At 39.8% G+C, this 20,326-nt stretch overlaps 1 protein-coding gene across 1 annotated transcript in view; it reads left to right on the plus strand.

Moving 5' to 3' along the window:
- Positions 1 to 20,326, plus strand: part of LOC118409541 (tRNA dimethylallyltransferase-like) — a 40,834-nt gene that overhangs the window by 3,654 nt on the left and 16,854 nt on the right. Inside the window, exons 2-7 of the mRNA XM_035810645.1 lie at positions 9,713 to 9,850; positions 10,029 to 10,127; positions 10,333 to 10,481; positions 10,944 to 11,086; positions 11,211 to 11,322; positions 14,849 to 15,042. Of these exons, the coding sequence (XP_035666538.1) occupies positions 9,713 to 9,850; positions 10,029 to 10,127; positions 10,333 to 10,481; positions 10,944 to 11,086; positions 11,211 to 11,322; positions 14,849 to 15,042 (835 nt within the window). The remainder of the gene's footprint in view (positions 1 to 9,712; positions 9,851 to 10,028; positions 10,128 to 10,332; positions 10,482 to 10,943; positions 11,087 to 11,210; positions 11,323 to 14,848; positions 15,043 to 20,326) is intronic.

The raw sequence follows: 20,326 nt of genomic DNA on the forward strand, positions 1-20,326 counted from the left end.
TGGGAGGATAGAGCAGGGATTCATTATTCATTATGGAGTTGTTAGGTGATTACACTGCTGCAGCCAGGCTGATTATACTGTCTGTGGTTATTGAAAAAAGATTGACTGCCTTGTGTGGGATTTAAGGCAGTAACATTACTATTTCCATGCTATTCTCAAAACAGAGGTTGGTTCGGAAGTTTATGACCTTCCCTTCATGTCCCATTTTTTCTCCAACAGCCCTACCCTCTGCTTCAGTGGCAGTGGAACAGTGGCTTTTAAAATCAAAGTGACAGAAAGATTTTCTACAAATTGCAAGTAAAATGTCAGAAAAGGTACAATACTGAAGTTTACAGGGAAAATGGAGCCCTGTACCTGTTACAATTAATCATAGCTCTAACTATACGGTTATAATAATGATTTAAGATTATCATTATCTTGGGTGAACTTTTAAAAGTAAAATAATAAGCCTATTGTTTGACTCCAGTCCTGACTCCTTCCACAGATGCTAGTTGGCTCAGAGGCTTTTGGTCCAACTGCCGCAGCCTTTGTCATACATAACTGCAGAATCCAGCTGCCTGATTAAATCCCTCTTATACCTGAAGTGGGCCGTCCAAAATCCAGCCGGCAGGATGGGCCAGTTACAGCCCTGGACAGCGGAGTTTACATACATAGACTACATCGGGAACGGGTTTTCTTCGCGTGGAGAATTTGCGCGTGCCCGTGAAAAATTTGCGCGTGAAAAAATAAAGTTCCTGAAATATGTCAGAAAATGTGCAGCAAGGAATTCTAAGGCAGAAAAATTTGAACTTATGATATAATTTCTCATCTGTTACGTGAATTTTGGCTTTGAAAAAACCCTGATTTTTAGATCCCTTGGGAATAGGTTAATTTGCATATTTTGGACATTTCAAAATCACATGAATCTGACAGAAATACATGGAAAAATTACTCATAATGAGGTTTAATATTGTAAAATGTAACAATTTGAGCATTTTCCCCATTCTAGAAGTTTCATTTCATCTTTTTTGCGCGTGAAAACTTAACATTCAAAAATCACTTGAAAATCACTCAGATCTAGATTTTGTACTCTATAATGCAACAATATGATACTAAATTCCATTTTGTGCCATCTTGTTTGAGCTTTTAAGTATAAAACTGCAAAAACTTTTTGAATCCCTTGGGAATCAGCTAATTTGCATATTGTCACGCGCAGATTTTTCACGCGCAACTTTTCACGCGCAACTTTTTCACGCGCACAAAACCCCATCCCACTACATCACCTACTCTCCAAGCAGAGTTAGGTTTTGACACAGCAAGATAAAATGCAAAATAGAAAGCCTGATAAAAACGACTAAAAAAAAACACGTTAAAAAAACAGCCGGAGCCTAATCTCTGCTTGGAAAGTATACATAACCCTGTTACCTACTCAAGTTTGTTTTGACCGATTGAATCAATTATTGTGACCAATCATGAGTCAGATTACTGGCACCTGTGTGCTGAGTCAGCACTTACTCACCCATTGTTGTTTTGTAGTCAGTCCTTTTATAGATATTGTGTTATGCATATGACGTATCAATCTGTAGATAAATTTTTTATTAAGCATGTCTTATGGGTATATCAAGTAGTGGATGAATAATTATGATGTTATGGTCTATAGATATTGGACCTGTCATTTCTGGTATGTCTAAGTATCATGTCAGAAAATATTGATGTTGATAATGTGATTCATGTGAAGATGAAGTCGATTCAAAGTGAGAGGGACAAATTCCAGGAGATCATGTCCATTTTTGGATATAACCATCTATGTTTATTTTTACATGTCTAAGTTCTTGTGCATGTTTGAAAGCTCTAATGACTCTTCAAAGGGAGAAAAATGCTGAAAAGATGGATGAACAGATGGCTGTAGTGCATGTGCTTCTTTGATTGTTTCTATTCCTTACTTAGTAAGTATGAAATGAGCAGCCCTGGAAATGGGTTACTCTGGATATCAGACTGTTTCCAGGGTCTACACAGACCCTTAAAACCATGATAGATATTATTGAAATCAGGTTGGAAACCAGGATAGAAATTGTTATTACTGTGCAGCAGCAGCAGCAGCATCTTACACAGAACCTCCAAGGGACGTGAATATGTCTGATACATGACTATAGCTATAACAATGACTGAGTCAGTAGCCCTGTTTAGGCTTAGCCATGTACCTTGTATACGTTTTGCCTATTCAATAGGCTATTGTAGAGTCTAAGCAGATGTAGGATCAGGGTCAGTGTTTTACACATGTTGGCATGTGTTTCTCTTTCTTCCCACATATTAGTATGATATCCTCAACTGAAATGAAGCATACCTTAATAATATCGGTGGATGTCCACAACACTGGGAATAACATGTCAAGTGGTCTTGAAGAGCTTTAGAGAAGTTGAAAATATTTTCAGTTTCTTTTTACACACAACAGTACAAAACATGTACTCCTTACTTGAAGTATGTTCCATGTAATACCAGCTGCAGGTTGTCTGATATCAATATCCTGTACTAGTTTACATCCTGACTGGGCCAACCAGCTACTGAACAACTGTCATAACATGTGCTTCCCAGGAAAGGGATCCTAACAAAGGGGCATTCATATGTATGTAACGTTATGTATGTATGTATGTATGTATGTTAGGGCTCCAAGTACAACAAGCATACAGGTTTATAAAATTGCAGCAGTGCAGGTATTTCTGATGTGTACCTGCACTGGTGTATGATAAAAACTGACCAGGGACAATGGCTGATGCCGACGGCCGAAGGCTGATGCGGAATACACCGTGTTGTATTTTATTTATGTCATACCCACCTGAGAAAACCACTGTTTTGATGTGAAATGCGCCAGAAGTTGAACAAATTTGTTGCCCTCGAAAAAAAAGCGTTGCAACAGTAATGTTCCAACGTCCGAATCAGGTATTCGAACTTTCAATGGCGCCGTACTCGGCCCACTCGAAACAGTTCGATTTATTCGAATGGAGCCTGTGTGATAACCCCGGGCCGTATGGAAAGTTACCAGCCGGTCCGGAACACCCGTATCGAACGTTTTCGCGTCACAGGTATGACATAAAAATGGTTCTTGCAGCCTGTAATATATTCCGACATACTACATGTAGGCGGCGGTCGAAGTAAGCGATTGTTGGGGGAGGAATAGGCTGGCACCTGGCTCACGGCGATTAACTGAGGCCGGGAGAAACAGCCTACAAGTATCTAACACGGACTATGGCGACGTTTCATATTCTTAGATCAAATATCTTCACCTTTTATTCTCCTTTTCTACCATTGGGTGGACAAACTCCAACTCCATCGTAGTTCTTCAGACGAATTTCCGTCAAACTTGGGAAGCGCTATTTATTAGTGACCTGTAATGACCTCGTACCAGCTTGATAGCATCATATCAAACATTTTTGACGAAGAATAAAAATATACTGTCATTCATCAAAAATATATATTGATAACAAGTTACATAAACCAATAAATAAATATAATGATATATGCATACAAAGTGCACGCACGTGCACGCGACCGTCGGAATCGGGTCGGCGTTCAGGAAGGGTATCAGAACCTTAGTTTGTGGGTGTGAGCTTAGTACGAGTAGTATAGACTTGAATACCATCCACGTTATATATGCATGATTATATATTTCAGAACATAGAGATTTCGGAACATAGAGATTTCGGAACATAGACATGTAACGGGGTTTGGTAACCAGGCTGATGAGCTAGAAGTTCCCTAGAAGCAAAAGAAAAGGGTGCTAAAGAAAAACTTTATTTTTTAGAAAACTATAGCACTATGTATCCATGTGCTGTGGTGTGTAGAATATCAGTAGTGAAGTTATCATTCAGATATTGACTTCAGGTTTAGACACACACACTCAAACATATGGAACTCCTACAATGCCCTGCAAACGTCTGGAAAGTATTGGGAAGATGTATGATGAAAGAAGCACTTTGGATGAAAAAGGACAAGTTTGGACATGATGCCTCTTCTTTAATAGATCCAGCAGATGCGTGACTAACAGGTCCTTAAGTGTCTTTCTGTCTCTGCCAGTGGCTGTGTTATTTCAGGTGTGGTCTACTGTGTGCTGCACCTTGATTGACAGTTGAGGAACAGATGAGACAGTTGTGGGGGACTCTACAATCAGGGCAACCAGACATGTTTAACTTAAGAGGGTGTGAAAAGGTGTTTAAGACCACTGGCGACAAGACTTTTCTTTTTTGGTGGTGGTGGTGGTGTGAGCATTTTCTAAGAGTGTTTGGTTGCTGATGGGTTTTGCCAGTGTTTAAGGTCACAATAGATCGTTTTCACAGAACGTTCGAAAACCGTTCGATCACGCTTGGGCGCCATGTTGGATGATAACCTGGATGACTAGAACACAGAACGGCGCTGTCAAAGTTTAACTTGCGGGTTCAAGTGTGCTGTTTTGTCTCCATTCTGTGAATCATTAAGTGATGTAGCCAACGTTGCAATAATCAGGACAAAGTTGCAATAATACGTCTTGATTTATAAACTTTTAAAATGGCAATTTTTTCAACGATCTAATGCTGGTGCCGATCGCGAGGATTTACTTTTGCGGTAGCGGGAAATGGAGTGTTCGCGGTGGTTTAGAGTTCGCGGTGAAGCGGCCTCGCAAAAAACCGCGATCATTCACTGTACCTGGCCTGCTACCCTGGGTGATATTTTTTTTGCTGACAGGTCACGTGCAGAGGAATAGATAACAATCCCCACCGCATGCGCGCACGAGCTGGCCCTCACTGTCCACTTGCCTAACAAGGGGCAAGATTTAGCACTTCCCCGACCCTAACTCCGTGAGGCAAGCGGATAGTGGGGACCAGCGGGATAGTGGTATTAAATAAGTTCGTGCGCGCGTCTTTTTTCCGTATTTTGGCTTTGTCAACATGTGTATTAGAAAGGTCTGTTTACAAAATTACAATTCAGTTGATCAACTAACGTTAAACATACGAATCAGGGCTGCTAGCGCTGACGTTATTGCGACAGACTGTAACGTTGCACTTAATACTGAAAATTCAAACTCTGAGAATGCTTAGCACATGTTTAGTCAGATGCCAAATTGCGTTTAGTGCCCGTCGCGGCATGGAGGTGACAGAACTCGACCAGACTTGTAGAAACTTCCCTCGCCACAAGCGCAAAGCTCGCTGGAAGACACACCACACTTTGTCGATTCAATACTAAAATCGTGCGAGATTCGGTCAAAGTTTTGTGTAAGGGTGCCGTCACACGTGCGTATATCTGTTGTACATGTAGGACTTACGAAAGTCTCTGTACCTTTGTCGTGTCTCAATAAAGAATCTTTATCAAAGTTCATATGAGGTCCCTACGCTATGGACTATTTGTCTCTATCAGGCTTCACATGTCTCACTGGGAAAAAGCAGGAATTAAACAAATATAGACACTCAGATAACATGCTAGAGAAGTTAGTTGGCCGAGGGAGTATGTTTGCGACCTAGCTAACTCCTCTGGCATGTTATCTGTATATATTTGTCCAATTTTATTTTCCCAGCGACCTGTGGAGCACGGTGGGGGCTAAGAATTTCATACGAACCTCATACGGACTTGAATGTATACGCATGTGTGACCGCATCCTTCAGGTGCAGTCACACGAGCGTATATATCAAGTCCATATGAGGTCCGTATTGACATTTTTCTTCATATGATCATGTACCAGTCGTATGCACAATACACACCTCACCTCATACTTTTAGGTAAGCGTACTGGGCCGTGCTGAGCGTAAAACTGACACAACGATTGAGATGCGCGTGAGGGTTGTATTGACATGTTTTGTCTTGCCTTAGGTAAAGTTTGCAACTGAAGAAATTTTTGTTTTGTTCTACCAGCTACACAATCGTGGGTAAAAAAAGTTTGAATTTCGTTCCTCGTGAACAAGCCAAACAATTTTTAATCCTCGCTTGATTATCGACAGAACATCGGGGGCAGTAATGGTGAAAATATCATTCACAGCTCAGGAGGCGATGTGCCGTGTTTTATGAAGAAGAAATAGAACAAGCTTGCTGACATTTTCGTGTAACATGGTATACGTCTATGACATACCCTGTACCAGAAACCAACTTTCTCCCAAAAAATAAAAGAAAGCATGCACAAACTCCGCGGCAGGGCTACTGTTGGTGGGCTGGTAGGAGAGTGGTTTAGTCAAGTTATTGAAAAGCCGGAGAACTGTAGGTAATATTGTTGAATAGAAACGGCGAGTAGGCCGTGTCCTGTGTTTATGGAACTCGCAGTTAGCACGGCAAACATCCAGTCTGTTTCTGAATTTAAAAAAAAGGCTTCTTTCCACGTACGAGTCCACCACGTGCACACACAGCCGTGTGGAGATCGAGCCGCTTATCATCCAACATGGCCGTTCGAACGTTCGAACGCGACTGTGACGTCATTGTGAAAACGATCTATACAGTATTTTGATTATGATGATATGGTCAAGCATTTGTCTGATTGATACTTTCCCGAGCCCTGAACGAGTTGCCAAGGTATTTTGATTCCGATTGAATCTATGTAATCCCAGCCTCTGTATGTGTACTCTTTTTACATCCCATGTTGAAGGTCGTGTGTTACGCTATGATTTGTAGGGAAAAATTTTAGTATGTTTGATTTCATACTTTTTAAAATTGTTCTGAATTTAGCCTCATTCTTTGGCACCACTTCTGAGTTTAGCTGAATTGTTGTTGTCGGGACACCCCATACAGGCCCCATAGTTGCCTGGATACCCCATCACACTCTTGCAATGCCTGCTTGTTCTTTTGATGACTTGGCAGTATTGAAATCCCACTTGACATGACCCCTTTCGACAGGTGTATGAACATTTCCTGAGTGATAGTAACCTATGAAACTCTAGTATGGGTCAGATCTTGTTTTACATTTAGGGAAAGTGGAATGGTCAGAGTTTAGAATGGACACTGTTAGATCTATCCTACAAAACCTGTCTCAGTTCCACTTGTGGTGATACCCTGTTAAAGTAAACAGGAAAAGGATTTTTCTATGAACCTTTATCTATTTATTATGTGCATAAATTTGCATTCAATGATAGGTAGTATAACAAAGAGAGCTTCTGAGTGGGCTGATGACAAGGATAGATTACCAAGGGATATATGCATGGACATATAAGGCCATGTGAAGTCTGAAGCTCAGTGGCAAGTGTGATATCTCACAACAGATGTAGAGTTAGGGATGGGGTGCAACAGTGGTACATGTGCATCTCCCGTGTGGTCGGGGGAGAGTTTGCAGCTATCTGACTCCTTTTACAGCTGCATTCCTCAACCATGTATGGAAAAAATGGAAGACTGGTAGATGCAGAAGTGTTATGTGGAATTTTGCTGTACAGTTTAGTGTGATTTTTGTAGAAAGACTTGCAACCATCTGTTTTCCTCTGTGGTCCAAGGAGTGGCCAAGCAAAGTACAGTAGGCATCCTTCCATCTTTGCAGATGGAAGCAAAGATGGCCAAGCAAAGTACAGTGATTCTTAGATAAAAACACAACAGCTAGTAACTGATGACGGCTACAGTAGAGTGAAGCCTGCAATGTCCCCTAATTTGGTTGGAATACACTCTGACAACAGGTGTGGACAGTGTGGTGGGATCTGAAATGTGCTCTGAGAATATGAATTGAATTCAAATGATTTCAAAAGTTTAGTGTTTTTGCCTACCTCAATTTTTGTTTGAAAAGGATAAAGACTGGCCATGAGTTGGAAATTATTTGCAGTTTGAGCTTTTCCAAAAGATGTAGAAAATACACTGTAAAGAACTGTTTGTGCTTTAAGTTTCCAACTGCCCAAATCTATAGCAAGGGTAACGGTAAGAATGCAGTGATACATTTGAATGAATATGGGTATTGCCCTTTGGGTGTACCTGCAGAAAGTCAACAAACAAATTGGAGATAACAAATAACTTCCCTGGCTTCCTTTGTCTTTTTTGCCACAAGGTCAACTTAAGTAAGATCATGGTGAAATATTTTTCTTGAAGGCAAGTTGTAGCCCAAAGGCACATACTGCCATGCGACTGAAGTGTCACATTGGCCTTGCTTGGTCCCAGGTGTTCTCTTATCTGGTGGTGTTGATCACCCTGCTAATTCTCTCCTGCCATAAAAGGAGTTTTTGTGAGCTTTATCCTGTACTTTGGAGAAACAGCTGGTCATCCCTGGGGTTAGGACATCTGTGGACAGATTAATTCAGGGACAAACCTTACATGTACATGGAACCCCTACATAGCAACTCCCAAACCAAAATTGGGTATCAAGAAGGTAACTCATTTTTGTACATTAGCAAGGGGAGTTTGGACAAAGGTAGATTTTTTCAGTTTAATAGATTCGTTTGTAGTGACAGTCAAATCCTCTTTGTGACCACTTAATGGACTTGGAGACAAATCACCACAGACAAGAGGTTAAAGTCACTGCCACAGACCAGTGGTCTCCATCGACTTCCATGTTTGAGGGTTATGTAGTAGTGCATTCACAACATAGATTAAGATTGTGCCATTTTATGGTCATATATTTTTCAACCAAGTTATGACAGTATTGACTTTTTCTGTCACAAGACAGCTGATGTCTGTGCACATCCACACCTGTGTATGTATGATGACAGGCTTGAGGGAGAACTTGACAGCGCCTCCTACAGGATATTCCCCAGCCTGGTACTGCAGTGTTTGCTCAGGGATTTGAGTGTTGTTCTACAATAGTCTAGAGCAGCAGGATGAATTTCTCACTTCCTTCTTGGAACTGGGAAAGAAGGAAATCGTTCTCTTGCCGCTGATGTATGAGTGGTTGTTGTGTTTGTACTCCCTCAAGCGGCAGTATAGCTGTGACATATTAACTTCACCTTTATCTGAAGGGGTAACCTATATATGTTGTTAAGTTTTTAGGGATATAAAGTTGACGGTCGGCGGTTTCAAACTATAAGAAGATTTTGAAAATATTATATAGATATCTTCTCCTGCAAGGTAGAATTTCTCCTCACTACAGAAAACAATGACAATGACAACAACAACAATTAAGGACAAATATTTATACTGCTAGGAGCTATAATGTTGCATTTTATCTTTAAAAATTATCTTATTTTAATGGTCCATCTTTCTAGATATAGATAGCCAAAGGGTAGGAAGTAGGGATTGGCCTAATATAACTTACATTTAGTTAACATAGACATAAACACAGACACAAACTACAACAGTACTGCAAACATAACATTTGGACAAGTGTTTTTACTCAGTGCAGGAAGTGACTACAGCAGGACTGTCTCCAGCTTTTCTGTCCCACTCATTGTTTTGGAGCCTATATGTTGGGATTTTGTTTTAGCTGGTGTGGTCTTTTTCTTCTTCCCTCTTTTTCTGCCAGTTTTTACTCATACACAATACTATATGGTGAGCCTAATGTTATAGTGTTGTGTGCGAGTACTGTAGCTTGACAAAAGGCTATGGGGAAAACATTCTGCATTATCGCAAAAATGTTGCATTTGTAGTTGAATTGTATATTTCATGCTTGCAGAAATACATTGCAATCAATTTCATGTCATGAAGTTCAAATTGTTTATACAGCATAAACTTTCTGTCCTTCTCAATGGGCAAATTGGGATGGAGTTACAGCAATAAAGGTCCTGGAAATATCCTTGGAATACAGTTGCATATAGTGATGTAGAATATTTTCTTGCACTTAATTGTCATCTTCAACCTGTTGTTCTTCTCCCTGTCAGGTGTACAAGGGACTAGACATCATTACAAACAAGGTAACAGAGGAGGAACAGCGGGCATGTGTGCATCACGTGCTGGACGTTGTCAGCCCACTACGACGCTTTACCGTGGTGGACTTCAGAAACAGGGCGCTTCCCATCATATCCTTGTTCCATGTTTAAAACAGTCATCCCTACTTGTACATCACAAGAATACAATTTTTCCACTTTTTATTTGAGGACTTTAACATAAATTTCATTCCCTCATTCACTAGAGAGAAAAAGCAGATATTTACTTCCATAAACAATGTCGAATTGTTGCTGACCTTGACCTTTTCACCTTGAAGACATCCTGGACAGACAAAGACTGCCCATCATTGTTGGGGGAACCAACTATTACATTGAGTCTCTGCTGTGGAAGGTGCTCATCAGCCCACCGGTAGGTCAGTTGCCATATTCATGGGCATCAGAGAGGCTGATGTTCACCTTATGTTTGTCTTTGTTGGTTGTACCACATCTTGATATAGGGGAGATTGTTTTGCACATGCTTTTCGTAAGTTTTAAAGAAGAAAATCTAAAGCTCTAAAATAGGTGTGATTAATCAAGATGTCCATTTGTTCTCCCTGTGTTGGCATGGTAACCAGGAGGATCAGGAGGAGAGCGGCCTGCTGTTTGACCGTGAGGATGCAGCAGATGAGATGATGACAGATGCAGACCTCCACTCCCAGCTGGCAGCAGTGGACCCTGCCATGGCTGATCGGCTCCACCCCAACGACAGGAGGAAAGTGGCCAGGTGAGGTAATGTGAGTGGTCCAAAACTTATTCTGTTTGAACAGCACCTTTAAGAGTAATGTATGTCCATGAAGAAAACTGATGGTGGACAGTGATGGTTCAGCCACCACTGCTGTTGCAGCCATCACAAGATGACCTTAACTTTTGTTTCAGTTAGTGCAAACATCCTTTATATTTGTAGCCTGAGTACCATCCTCCGTAGTGACCACTGGCTCAGTACCATCCTCCGTAGTGACCGCTGGCTCAGTGCACTAACTGAAACAAAAGTTAAGGTCATCTTGTGATGGCTGCAATGCTATATCTGGCCCACAGCACAACTCTGGAACATGTTTTTGAATAGACATTTTGTTCAAATTGTTGTCAAAATTTTAGCAACTGTCAATCATCAAACCAATGGATAGGAATGGAAAAATCCAGACAAAAAAAACCCCTAATGTTTGATATTTCCTTGTTCTGCCTGTAGGAGTCTGCAGGTGTTCCAACAGACAGGTGTTCCCCACAGCACCCTTCTACAGGAACAGTCCATGCAGGAGGGGGGTGGGCCTCTGGGGGGGCCCCTCAGGTACACCAACACTTGCATCCTCTACCTCTCCTGCCGGCAGGAAGGTCAGTACTTTAAATTTGTTTCTTCCTTTCTGAAGAAAGATGAAATTAGGATATAGATTATTTTGTTTAATCAAAGTTATCTATCTCTTATGTATTAATTTAAAACTCTGCCTGTTATTTTCAGTTTTAGATGAACGCCTTGACAAGCGTGTGTACACCATGTTGGAACAAGGCTTACTGGATGAGCTTGCTCATTTCCATTCGGAATACAACAAGGAGATAGTTGATGCAAACAGGTAGGACTTGTGGTTGGAGTAGTTGATTTTCGCATAGTAATTTGTGTTTTAGCCCATACAAACTCCTCTGGATGGATCTACGGAAATCCCACATTTGATGTGAGTGCATGTAGAAAAAGGAACAAAAGAAATTTTAAAAGACCACTCGACTTGTAACATCACTGTAACAATCACTGCCGACCACGTGCTACATCTGACTGTCTGTTGGTGACACAAGGTGCTGGCTAGTGTTTGCCTGCGTGTGACCCACGTCCTGCCCTGACCAACAACACTGCCTCAGCACAAGTGTCATTAGGACAATGAGTTGACTACTTGATAGCTCACTTCCCCCACCCCAGACTACATTCAGTCGGCTGGGAAAAACACACACTGCAAGAAAAAAATCAATTCGCAGTGTTTAATTATACAATGGGAGGGGTGGGAAAGTCGTAATAACAGGCCTTGTATACTATTAGCAGCTGAAGAGGTTGACTCAGATTTTGTCAGCCAAAAATGTGCAGTAATCAATGGAGAAAATGTCATTTTAGCAGAATAAAGGTTTATGTCACTCATATTTGCAAGGTCTTTCAAAATTTGTGGGTTCTCAGTTTTACATTTTCCCTTGTATATATCTGTATTGGGTAAGGCCTCATGTTATCTAGAAGTAGAACATATTGTATGTACATTGTGACTGCACTCTAAACAGCACTGGTTCATAAGGTTTGTTGATTTATCTTCACAGCCACTTTAAATTTCATGTAAGGAGTTTTAAAGTACATTTTTATAGACTTGCGGATCATTTTGCAGTCCTTTGTGAAAGTGTTCTTGTTTCTTACAGAAGCTAGTCATCCTGTTTAATGTGTCTCCTTGAATCTTTCATCACATCCTCTAAACTGTATCACTTCCACTGGAATCTTGAAGTGTCTGAGAGCACTTGAGTCGACATTCCACCTAACGACCATCTCTTAAGGCTGGCCCTTCAGATGTCTTCACATACTTCTCACAGCCTTCCTATTCAAAGTCCTGACAGTGCATGTGTCAATATAAAGTCCAAGGGGAATGGGGACATGCAGGGACAGCCCCTTTGGAATACAATGTAGACATTAGTTAAAAGATATTCTTAGATGGAAGACAGGAACCTTCAGAATGTTTCTTGCCTATCATGTTTTGTAGATTTTGGTTTACAGTGTTTCTAGAATCTTGATTGTGTGCGACATCTACTATGGATGGATTTCCATGTACAAGCTTGTAGAATATTCAGTGTGTAAGAGAGAATTACCTCAACCATGGAGGTTATATACTCCTTGCCTTAACTGTAAAGCCTGTTATCCCAACAGCAGGTCTTGTATTGTAAATATTTGTGTACAACTGGGAGACAAGTTGATACTAGTCCTTACCTGATGCAATGTCTCACAATTATCCTGATCCTAATCCTATCCTAATCCTAATCCTGACTGATCCTTTCCCACCCCTGCAACTCCTGTACAGGACTGCTCTGGTTATAACTTATAGCGACACTTGACCTGGCAGGAGAACGTTGTTTGTGAAGGGGAATCCCTTTTGTTATTGTTCGGCCTTTTTTCAGGCCTGTTTGAAGTTAATCCCCTGGGAGAGTCCTTTGTGTTGCTTCATGGTTTTGTTAACCTTCAAAGTAAAGCGACATTCTGCCGACAGAGTCCTGTATTGTTGGAGCATTGGTTTTACCTGTAATGGCGCAGTAGAAAGTTACACTACTGTATTGGTTGGGTGTTCCCTTAGTACTCAATAGGGCAGCCACTATACTCAAGTAGTGTATTGTTTGTCAAGAGTGGAGGGGTGGGGAATATGCTGTTTCTTGGAAAAGGGGGGACTAACAGGGTTCCCTTGGTATAATAATATAAGAAATTTATATGCAAAAGGAAACAGGAATTGTTGTATAATGTTCTGATGCAATTGTCATCTGAAAAAGAGACATAGTTTGTAACTTACAATATATTTCCACCATTAAGTGCAGTAGTGAGATTGGATTACCTTCACGGCATTTGTCTGTAACCCAACATTGGAATCAACCCTACTTCAAACAGTAGAAGATGAAAAGGTCCACACCGACTTGTTCAATAACAGTTTTACATTGAAAAGCAAGGGAGAGGTTTGATAACCCGATTAGATACTTCTCCTTTTTAAGTGCAAATTGATTCGCCGAATGAGTCTGGGATGGAACAAATTTCATGTTTCTTTTAGCCAGCATTGACCTTACTCTTCTGTATTAAAGTTGTTGAGCCAGTACAATACTGGTAAGATTTAAAAACTTAATCAAGATAGAATGAATAAATACTTAACACTTTTCGGTATAGAATGACCGATCATGCTCATCTGTTTCTATAGCCCTTGGGCCACACAGGCAACTACAGTAAGGGGCAATAGCTACATGGAGTTCACTATTAGTGGAGTGTGTTCAACTCCCATACTCTTTGTATGACATCTTTTGTTAGTGCTGAGTGCTAGAAGAGAAAGCAGTGTCCATTTCTTATTTGGTATGAACACCCTACACTCTGAATGCAAGGTGAACACTAGGCTATTGCCCCTGAAGCACATTACAAGCATACAAGTTAAATTGGCCATTGTCTCATACCAATGTCTAGACCTACTTGTAACATTTCCAAAGTAAAACATCACTATCTTTGGTTATAATTTTATGGTTATGATTATCAATGTCATATTTGCCATAATTCTGGTGTCAAGTACAGTATGGAGGTTCTCTCTCAACCGTCCTGTCAAATTAGAATTGCAAGGAGATATAGATAAATGCAAAGCTTCAGATTACTGTAGTTTTTTGGGCTGCAGCCATGTAACCCTTGCCCTATACTTGTAAGTATAACATGTGGTAGATGGCTTAGTGAAGTTAAGTAGATTACATATGGGTTAAGTTTCAGCTATGCCAGAGAGGGGTTGGTTTTGTTTCATTGTTGATACATTACAGTCCATGTTTTTGTAGGTGAGATTTTGACCCATAAACTTGTGGTCGTTTGTCTTAAGTGACAGAGAAAGGTTGTGGTGACATTGTAGCAGGTTTCAGTTCCTCCCAGTAGGGCTTTGTAGAAGTTTTCGGTTGAAACAAGTCGGTAGGCGGGCAGAAGACAGAACAAGCATTTTTGCAGAGGTTTCAAAAGGTGTACATAAGCAAGCATGGATTATGTAGATGTGCAAGTCATTTGCATAATTAAAATATGTGTGGAGAAACAATTTTTTTTACATAGTTTCAATCTGGGTCTTTCCTTTGTAGTAAGCTTTACTTTTGCTTGTTCCATCTGCCATGTTTGGAGTTTACTGTTGAAACAATGTTCGTAGAAAAGAGATACAACGTTTGGATACCAGGCTATGGCAGTTGAACACTTGTATCCAACCAACTTGAAATTCAAACACAGTTATTATAAGTGTCATGAAGATAGCAGTGTAGAAAAGACAAATAGCAGCCTAGTGCTCATAGTACAAAATATATGTGGAAAAAGATTTAAAAAAAGACAATGACATGGTTATGTTTTAATGTCTTTCTCTGCGCCTTTTTCAGACAAGACTACACACGAGGTATTTTCCAGTCTATTGGATTTAAGGAGTTCCACAAGTACCTGTTGCTGGAGGAAGGACAGAGATCATCGGACATCGGTCAGCAGCTTCTGCAGGAGGGTGTCGCTGCGCTGAAGACGGTCACCCGACGCTACGCTCGCCGACAAATCAAATGGATCAGAAACAGATTTCTAAAACGTGAATATGATTCCTTTTTGTCATCTTTTGTAACCATTATTCTACTTATGTTGTAATGTTTTTTTCTTGACCCTGTAATCTAAGAGGATAGATGGTCCAGCACACTTTAAAGTTGTGTGTATTCATAACTAAATGTTCCTGATGTCCTGCCAGGTGATTTCCTTTCCCCTTGACAATTTTACTATCAACGACTAATGGTTAGCTAAAATGGGACCTGTCAGTTTCATTTTCAATTTGCTTTTCGGATTTGTAACTTCAAATTTGTGTGACAGATACATTAGCGTCCTGGTATTGGTCATTCTGAGATGAGCTAGGGATAATGGCAAACGTAATGGCTTGTGCCTTTGAAAGTTTCCATTTTCAATTTCCATGACGTATAGGACGTTGCCGTACTCGTACATGTAATCCTCAAGTGTTGGAAATCAGATCAGAAAGTCTTTCATATCCTAGCAAAGATTTAGACCATTTGACTAAGAGCTTTTCTCAATACATTAACAGATTTGGAAGAGGTTTACCTATGTCCAGGTTTAATTCCCAGCATAATGAAAGGGCACAGTGGGAACGTCAATTCTTTGATGACATCACTCGACTAAAGTGGAATTTCTTGTTTCATTGTTTGAACCCGTTATATATCCTGGAAAGTATTCGACTCCTTTGTTATACAGCTCTTTGGGAATTGAGGGCAAAACTTATGGTAACTCGTTATTGCCCAATATGAAAAGAAATGACCAACCTTAAGCAGTTTAGATGGTTCCTGATTGTAGATTATGACCAAAGCCTTTTGGGGTTGTTGACCTAATTACAGACCATGAATGTCAATGGAAAACTTAACAGGATGTGTTTTATTCATGGTTACATGGATCTCCACACACCAGGTCCGAACCTCGTGGTGATTTCATGCTAGACTAACCCCTTGCTCTATCTTCTAAGATAAAATGTAATAAACTGACAATACATATACAATTTTTGTGATCCCTTTTGAAAGAGGACTGTGCTAAAAATGCACATCCATTTCAGGCATGCTACGGACAACTAGGTGGGTTTAAAGTAGACATTATTTGTGCGCATTGTGGTTAACAGAAAAAGTTGGGGGAAATTTTAATTAACTGTTACAAATTCTTGGATCGCATATGCCTTGTACATGTATGATATTAATGAATTTACAAATAAAGTTTTGGTACATTGACAACGTCAAAATGTGGTTTGGAGTTCAAAAATTTGAGACTTAACATAGCATGTAACTGGACTGAATGGTGGTATCTGTTCCAACATACTAGAAGGGTGTGTTATCTATGTGTGTACAAAAATGTAGGATATTGGAGAGGTAGGTCCTGTTTCAAAGAGAGGACCGATGACTGTGTGGCTATGAGCCTTTGTTCTCCATGACATAATGATGATGGATAGAAGGAGAGCACCTCCCCATTATCTTATCATGATCAGCACAAACTGTCCATGGAAGAGGGGAGGATGTGATATGTAGGCCAAGGATGGTGCAGTGTAGACTTGGTGGATGAAGTATCAGATGTACCTGGAACATGCAAGGGGAAATAGGAGTTCAGTGACCCTGTGTCAACCCTGCTCTCAACCATTCTATGACCAATCATTAAGCTGTCAATGTGTATAATTTTGTTTTACCGATAGAAGTGGCTATATGTAGATTTTACCAGTCCTAAGGCAAAGATGGCAATTTGCCAGTGAGAAATACTTCCCATGTTATGAAATTAGTTCATGTTTGAGTCTATGGCCTATAAATGTTTGGCCAAGGTTGTTTAAGTTGCAGGGAGAGTTGGATTACCTAAACTATCTGTACTTGTATCTGAACATGCTTTTAGGTACAAAATGAACATAGCCCTACTCAGTAGTTTAACTTTCTACTATAAACAGGATGGGCCTATCTGTTAAAATCAGTCACCTTGAAAGTATCCTGTTTGTGGTTGGGACATCCTCATACCTGGGGCTTCTCTTTCCAGGTCACTGGCATCCGGGTCAGCGACCTTGTGTAGCCTATTATTATATCTATTCACCAGATTATTACATATTAGGCAACCTCAGGCTGTATGATTAAGTATTGGGAAGTCTGCTTCACCCGTCACATTTGTATAATGTTATTGAACAATGGGCACCTTCATTTTTTCCTTGCCTTCTGATTCAGTATTATGTAGGTGAAAACCATAAGGCTAGTCAGTGTGCCATATTTACTGCAATATATCACTTCTCTCCAAAACATTTGAATTTTCTTTCAGGTCCATTGCAAGAAAATGCAATACTCCTTTTTACTTATATCTCAGGGCTCGAAATACTGGGTGCATGTGCACCCCGGTGCACCCAAAATTGGAGTTGTGCACCCAATGCACCCAAATATTTTCTTACGTCTATGTATGTAAAGACATCAAAGTATACTAGTATACATCATATTCTTGACATCTAAGTGTTTGAAAGATAATAAAAATGTCTGTCATGGTACTTGTTTAAGAATTTGATAACTTGTAATTAAGTTTTATTATTAGGTTATTACTAAAATTTAAGTGGTGCACCCAATTTTTTTTTTGGTGCACCCAATTTTTAAAGCTGGTGCACCTAATCCCACAAATGAATTTCGAGCCTTGTATCTACTTGTATCAGTCACTGCAGATGTAGTATATATTCCTTTTTGTGTGGTTGAAATTGCCGCTGATTATATTATACTAGTAATTTGCAGCTGTGTACATTTATATGTACATAAGCATCATACATGTATATTTTACCTGTATGAGAAATTCATAATAGATCTACTGGTATTTCAATCAAGCTCCTATGGTGTTCAGATTGACCAGCTCAACGTCCTTTGTTTGTTTGACCAGTCCAGACTGGTGGTACAGAGCGCAGACCGTGTTAGACCCTGGGGCTGTGAGAGTCATGTATAAGTAGGTGAAGGTAACCTGTACCATTAGTTTTCCACACCATCAATCACTCTAGACAGGGTGGCAACAAGCCTTCAGCACATATACTATGGTGATTAACTCAGATTAATGCTACAAGTGGGTGATATATACTTTTTTTGTCATGAAATTGTATAATCTGATGTGTATCTGTGATACACAGAAACTTTTAAAGTCGTTTGGACATGGATCATACAGGTGTTAAATCTAGGAAGGCAAACAACAACAATGTTGTTCACTTTTTCATTTCTTGCAACCTTTACACAAAAGATGTCGTGCAAATTCATCTTTATCCTACCTGAAGAAGATCCAATAATCTAAGAGCATGTCTATGGTCAGAAATATTCTTTAAAAGTGTTGCTATCTATGAGCCTGTATCCGATTCTCAGGTGTCATGATTTCCATATTCAAGCAATGCATGCTTATAAAGCAAACTACCTGACCTGTACCTATTGATGTATCTGCTGTTAAATTAATGTTGTAATTAAAAAAGAAGCAATCAAACTACTGCGTCCTTAGATTAGTGTACAGAGAAACTAGTAGCTTCTAATTTAAATGTAAATTCATGGCATCAAACTGCCCTAGTTCTTCAATATTTTGGCTTTCAGTGCACTTAACATGGCAAAAAGAAGTCTTTCTGTAGCAAAATTCAGAACGTGGAAAGTGCCAGTAGCTTGATGTGATATTTCTCTGAAGATTGGGGGTTCAGATTTGGGGTATTATTGACTATATTGATCTAATTTGATAGAAATAAGGCCCATATGACTACATATGTTTAGTATTTCTTAACCTTTTCAGGTTTTGAAAGCAGTTGCCAGATTTGTATGGTAATACATGTAAATCTGTGCCCTGTACATGTGAAAACTGCCCACATGCATGTGTATATAATATTGACATGTGATAGATGCATATTTTGATCTGTTTGCAAATTGTTAAGGGGAAACCTAAAATTTATTCTAAAGGTTTTTCTGTCCTCAGTATTTTTTCTGTCATGTTTTCATGTGACCATAAAGGACATTTAAAAAAAATTCTGTCACCAATATGGCATATCTTATATAAAAACCAAAAAATTGTAAGTTTGATTCAGGCCAGGAAGTGAACATGGACTTGCTGAAAAGTAGGTTACTTGTCTTTTGGTTGGTGGAGTAAAAATCATGAGATGATATTGTAAACTTGTTTTTCATTTGCTGTTGAATCAGAGTGAGGCTTAGGTTGTCCTTGGTGTTGTTTTGGGTTAATTGTTACCACTATAGAGTCTACCATGTAATCCCAAAAGCAACTCATTCAAAGAATCAAGATAAATTGTACCTGTAATTCTTCAGGTTTTCCTAATAGCTCGGGGCTTTCCCCAGCTTTATTTTTTTTCCATTTCAGTCATTCTTTTGGAACCAAGGTATTTTATGTTTACTGTCTTATCTGTCAAGCTTATCTTAGTAAAGTACACTTTTATCAATTTCATATAATTGTTTGGACATAGTAAACTTTTTGTCTGTCCCAACAAGCAAATTTCTGTCACAGAGGGATGGGTCCTGAAGACAGTCTTGTAATAGCCACACTTTGCCTTCCATACAAATGTCTATCTGGTGTAAGATGGCTTTCAAATATTTGGTCATGTCAGCAATACCGATATACAAGTTGGCTGGGTAGCGACCTTCGGGAGCAGACTAAAAGTGGAGCTTTACAAGGATTGTAATCACTTCTGAGATCGATAGCATCCCTCACTGTCAGGTCTCCAAAATGTCATGATGGATCCTAGATTAAGTTGAAGTCCTGTCTTCTTTGTCAAGTCAGCTCTTTTGTAAGGTCATTAATCACTATGCATGGAAATTGGTTATCTGACCATGAACAAGTTGATTTTATTGAAGTCCTTGCTTTTTTTTCTGATATCGCCTATTCATGTAGATTGTTGCCAAGATTTTGTCCTGCATATAAGGTATTGCCAACAGCAGTCCTTTGATTGATATGGAGGTTAATGTCCCCATTATTTCCTCATCCAATTTGGGATAAAATTTTCTACATATGGGATTTTTTTTAAATTAATAGCCAGTTGGAAATGGCGGATGACCAGAACTAAAAGATGTTGAGGTAACAATTTCAGAAGAAAATGATGTTTGTCCTTGCCATTGAAATATGGCCCCCCCTTGACAGGTGTTCCCCCATCAGTTAATCTGCGGCTTTTCCAATTATGTCCAATAATAAATGCCATGTCCTCAATCAATGTCGGTAGCTTCTTCAACTTTTTATTAGGGGGGGTCCCCTCCTACATGTCCCAGAGGGTTTTTTCCCCAGGCCCCAGAGGATGGTAGACTTGTCTTTTTGTTTCAGTTTGGGGGGGGGGGGGGGGGGGGTACATGCTGTAGATTCAT

Source organism: Branchiostoma floridae, chromosome 2, assembly GCF_000003815.2.
Source record: "Branchiostoma floridae strain S238N-H82 chromosome 2, Bfl_VNyyK, whole genome shotgun sequence".
Taxonomy (NCBI): Eukaryota; Metazoa; Chordata; class Leptocardii; order Amphioxiformes; family Branchiostomatidae; genus Branchiostoma; species Branchiostoma floridae.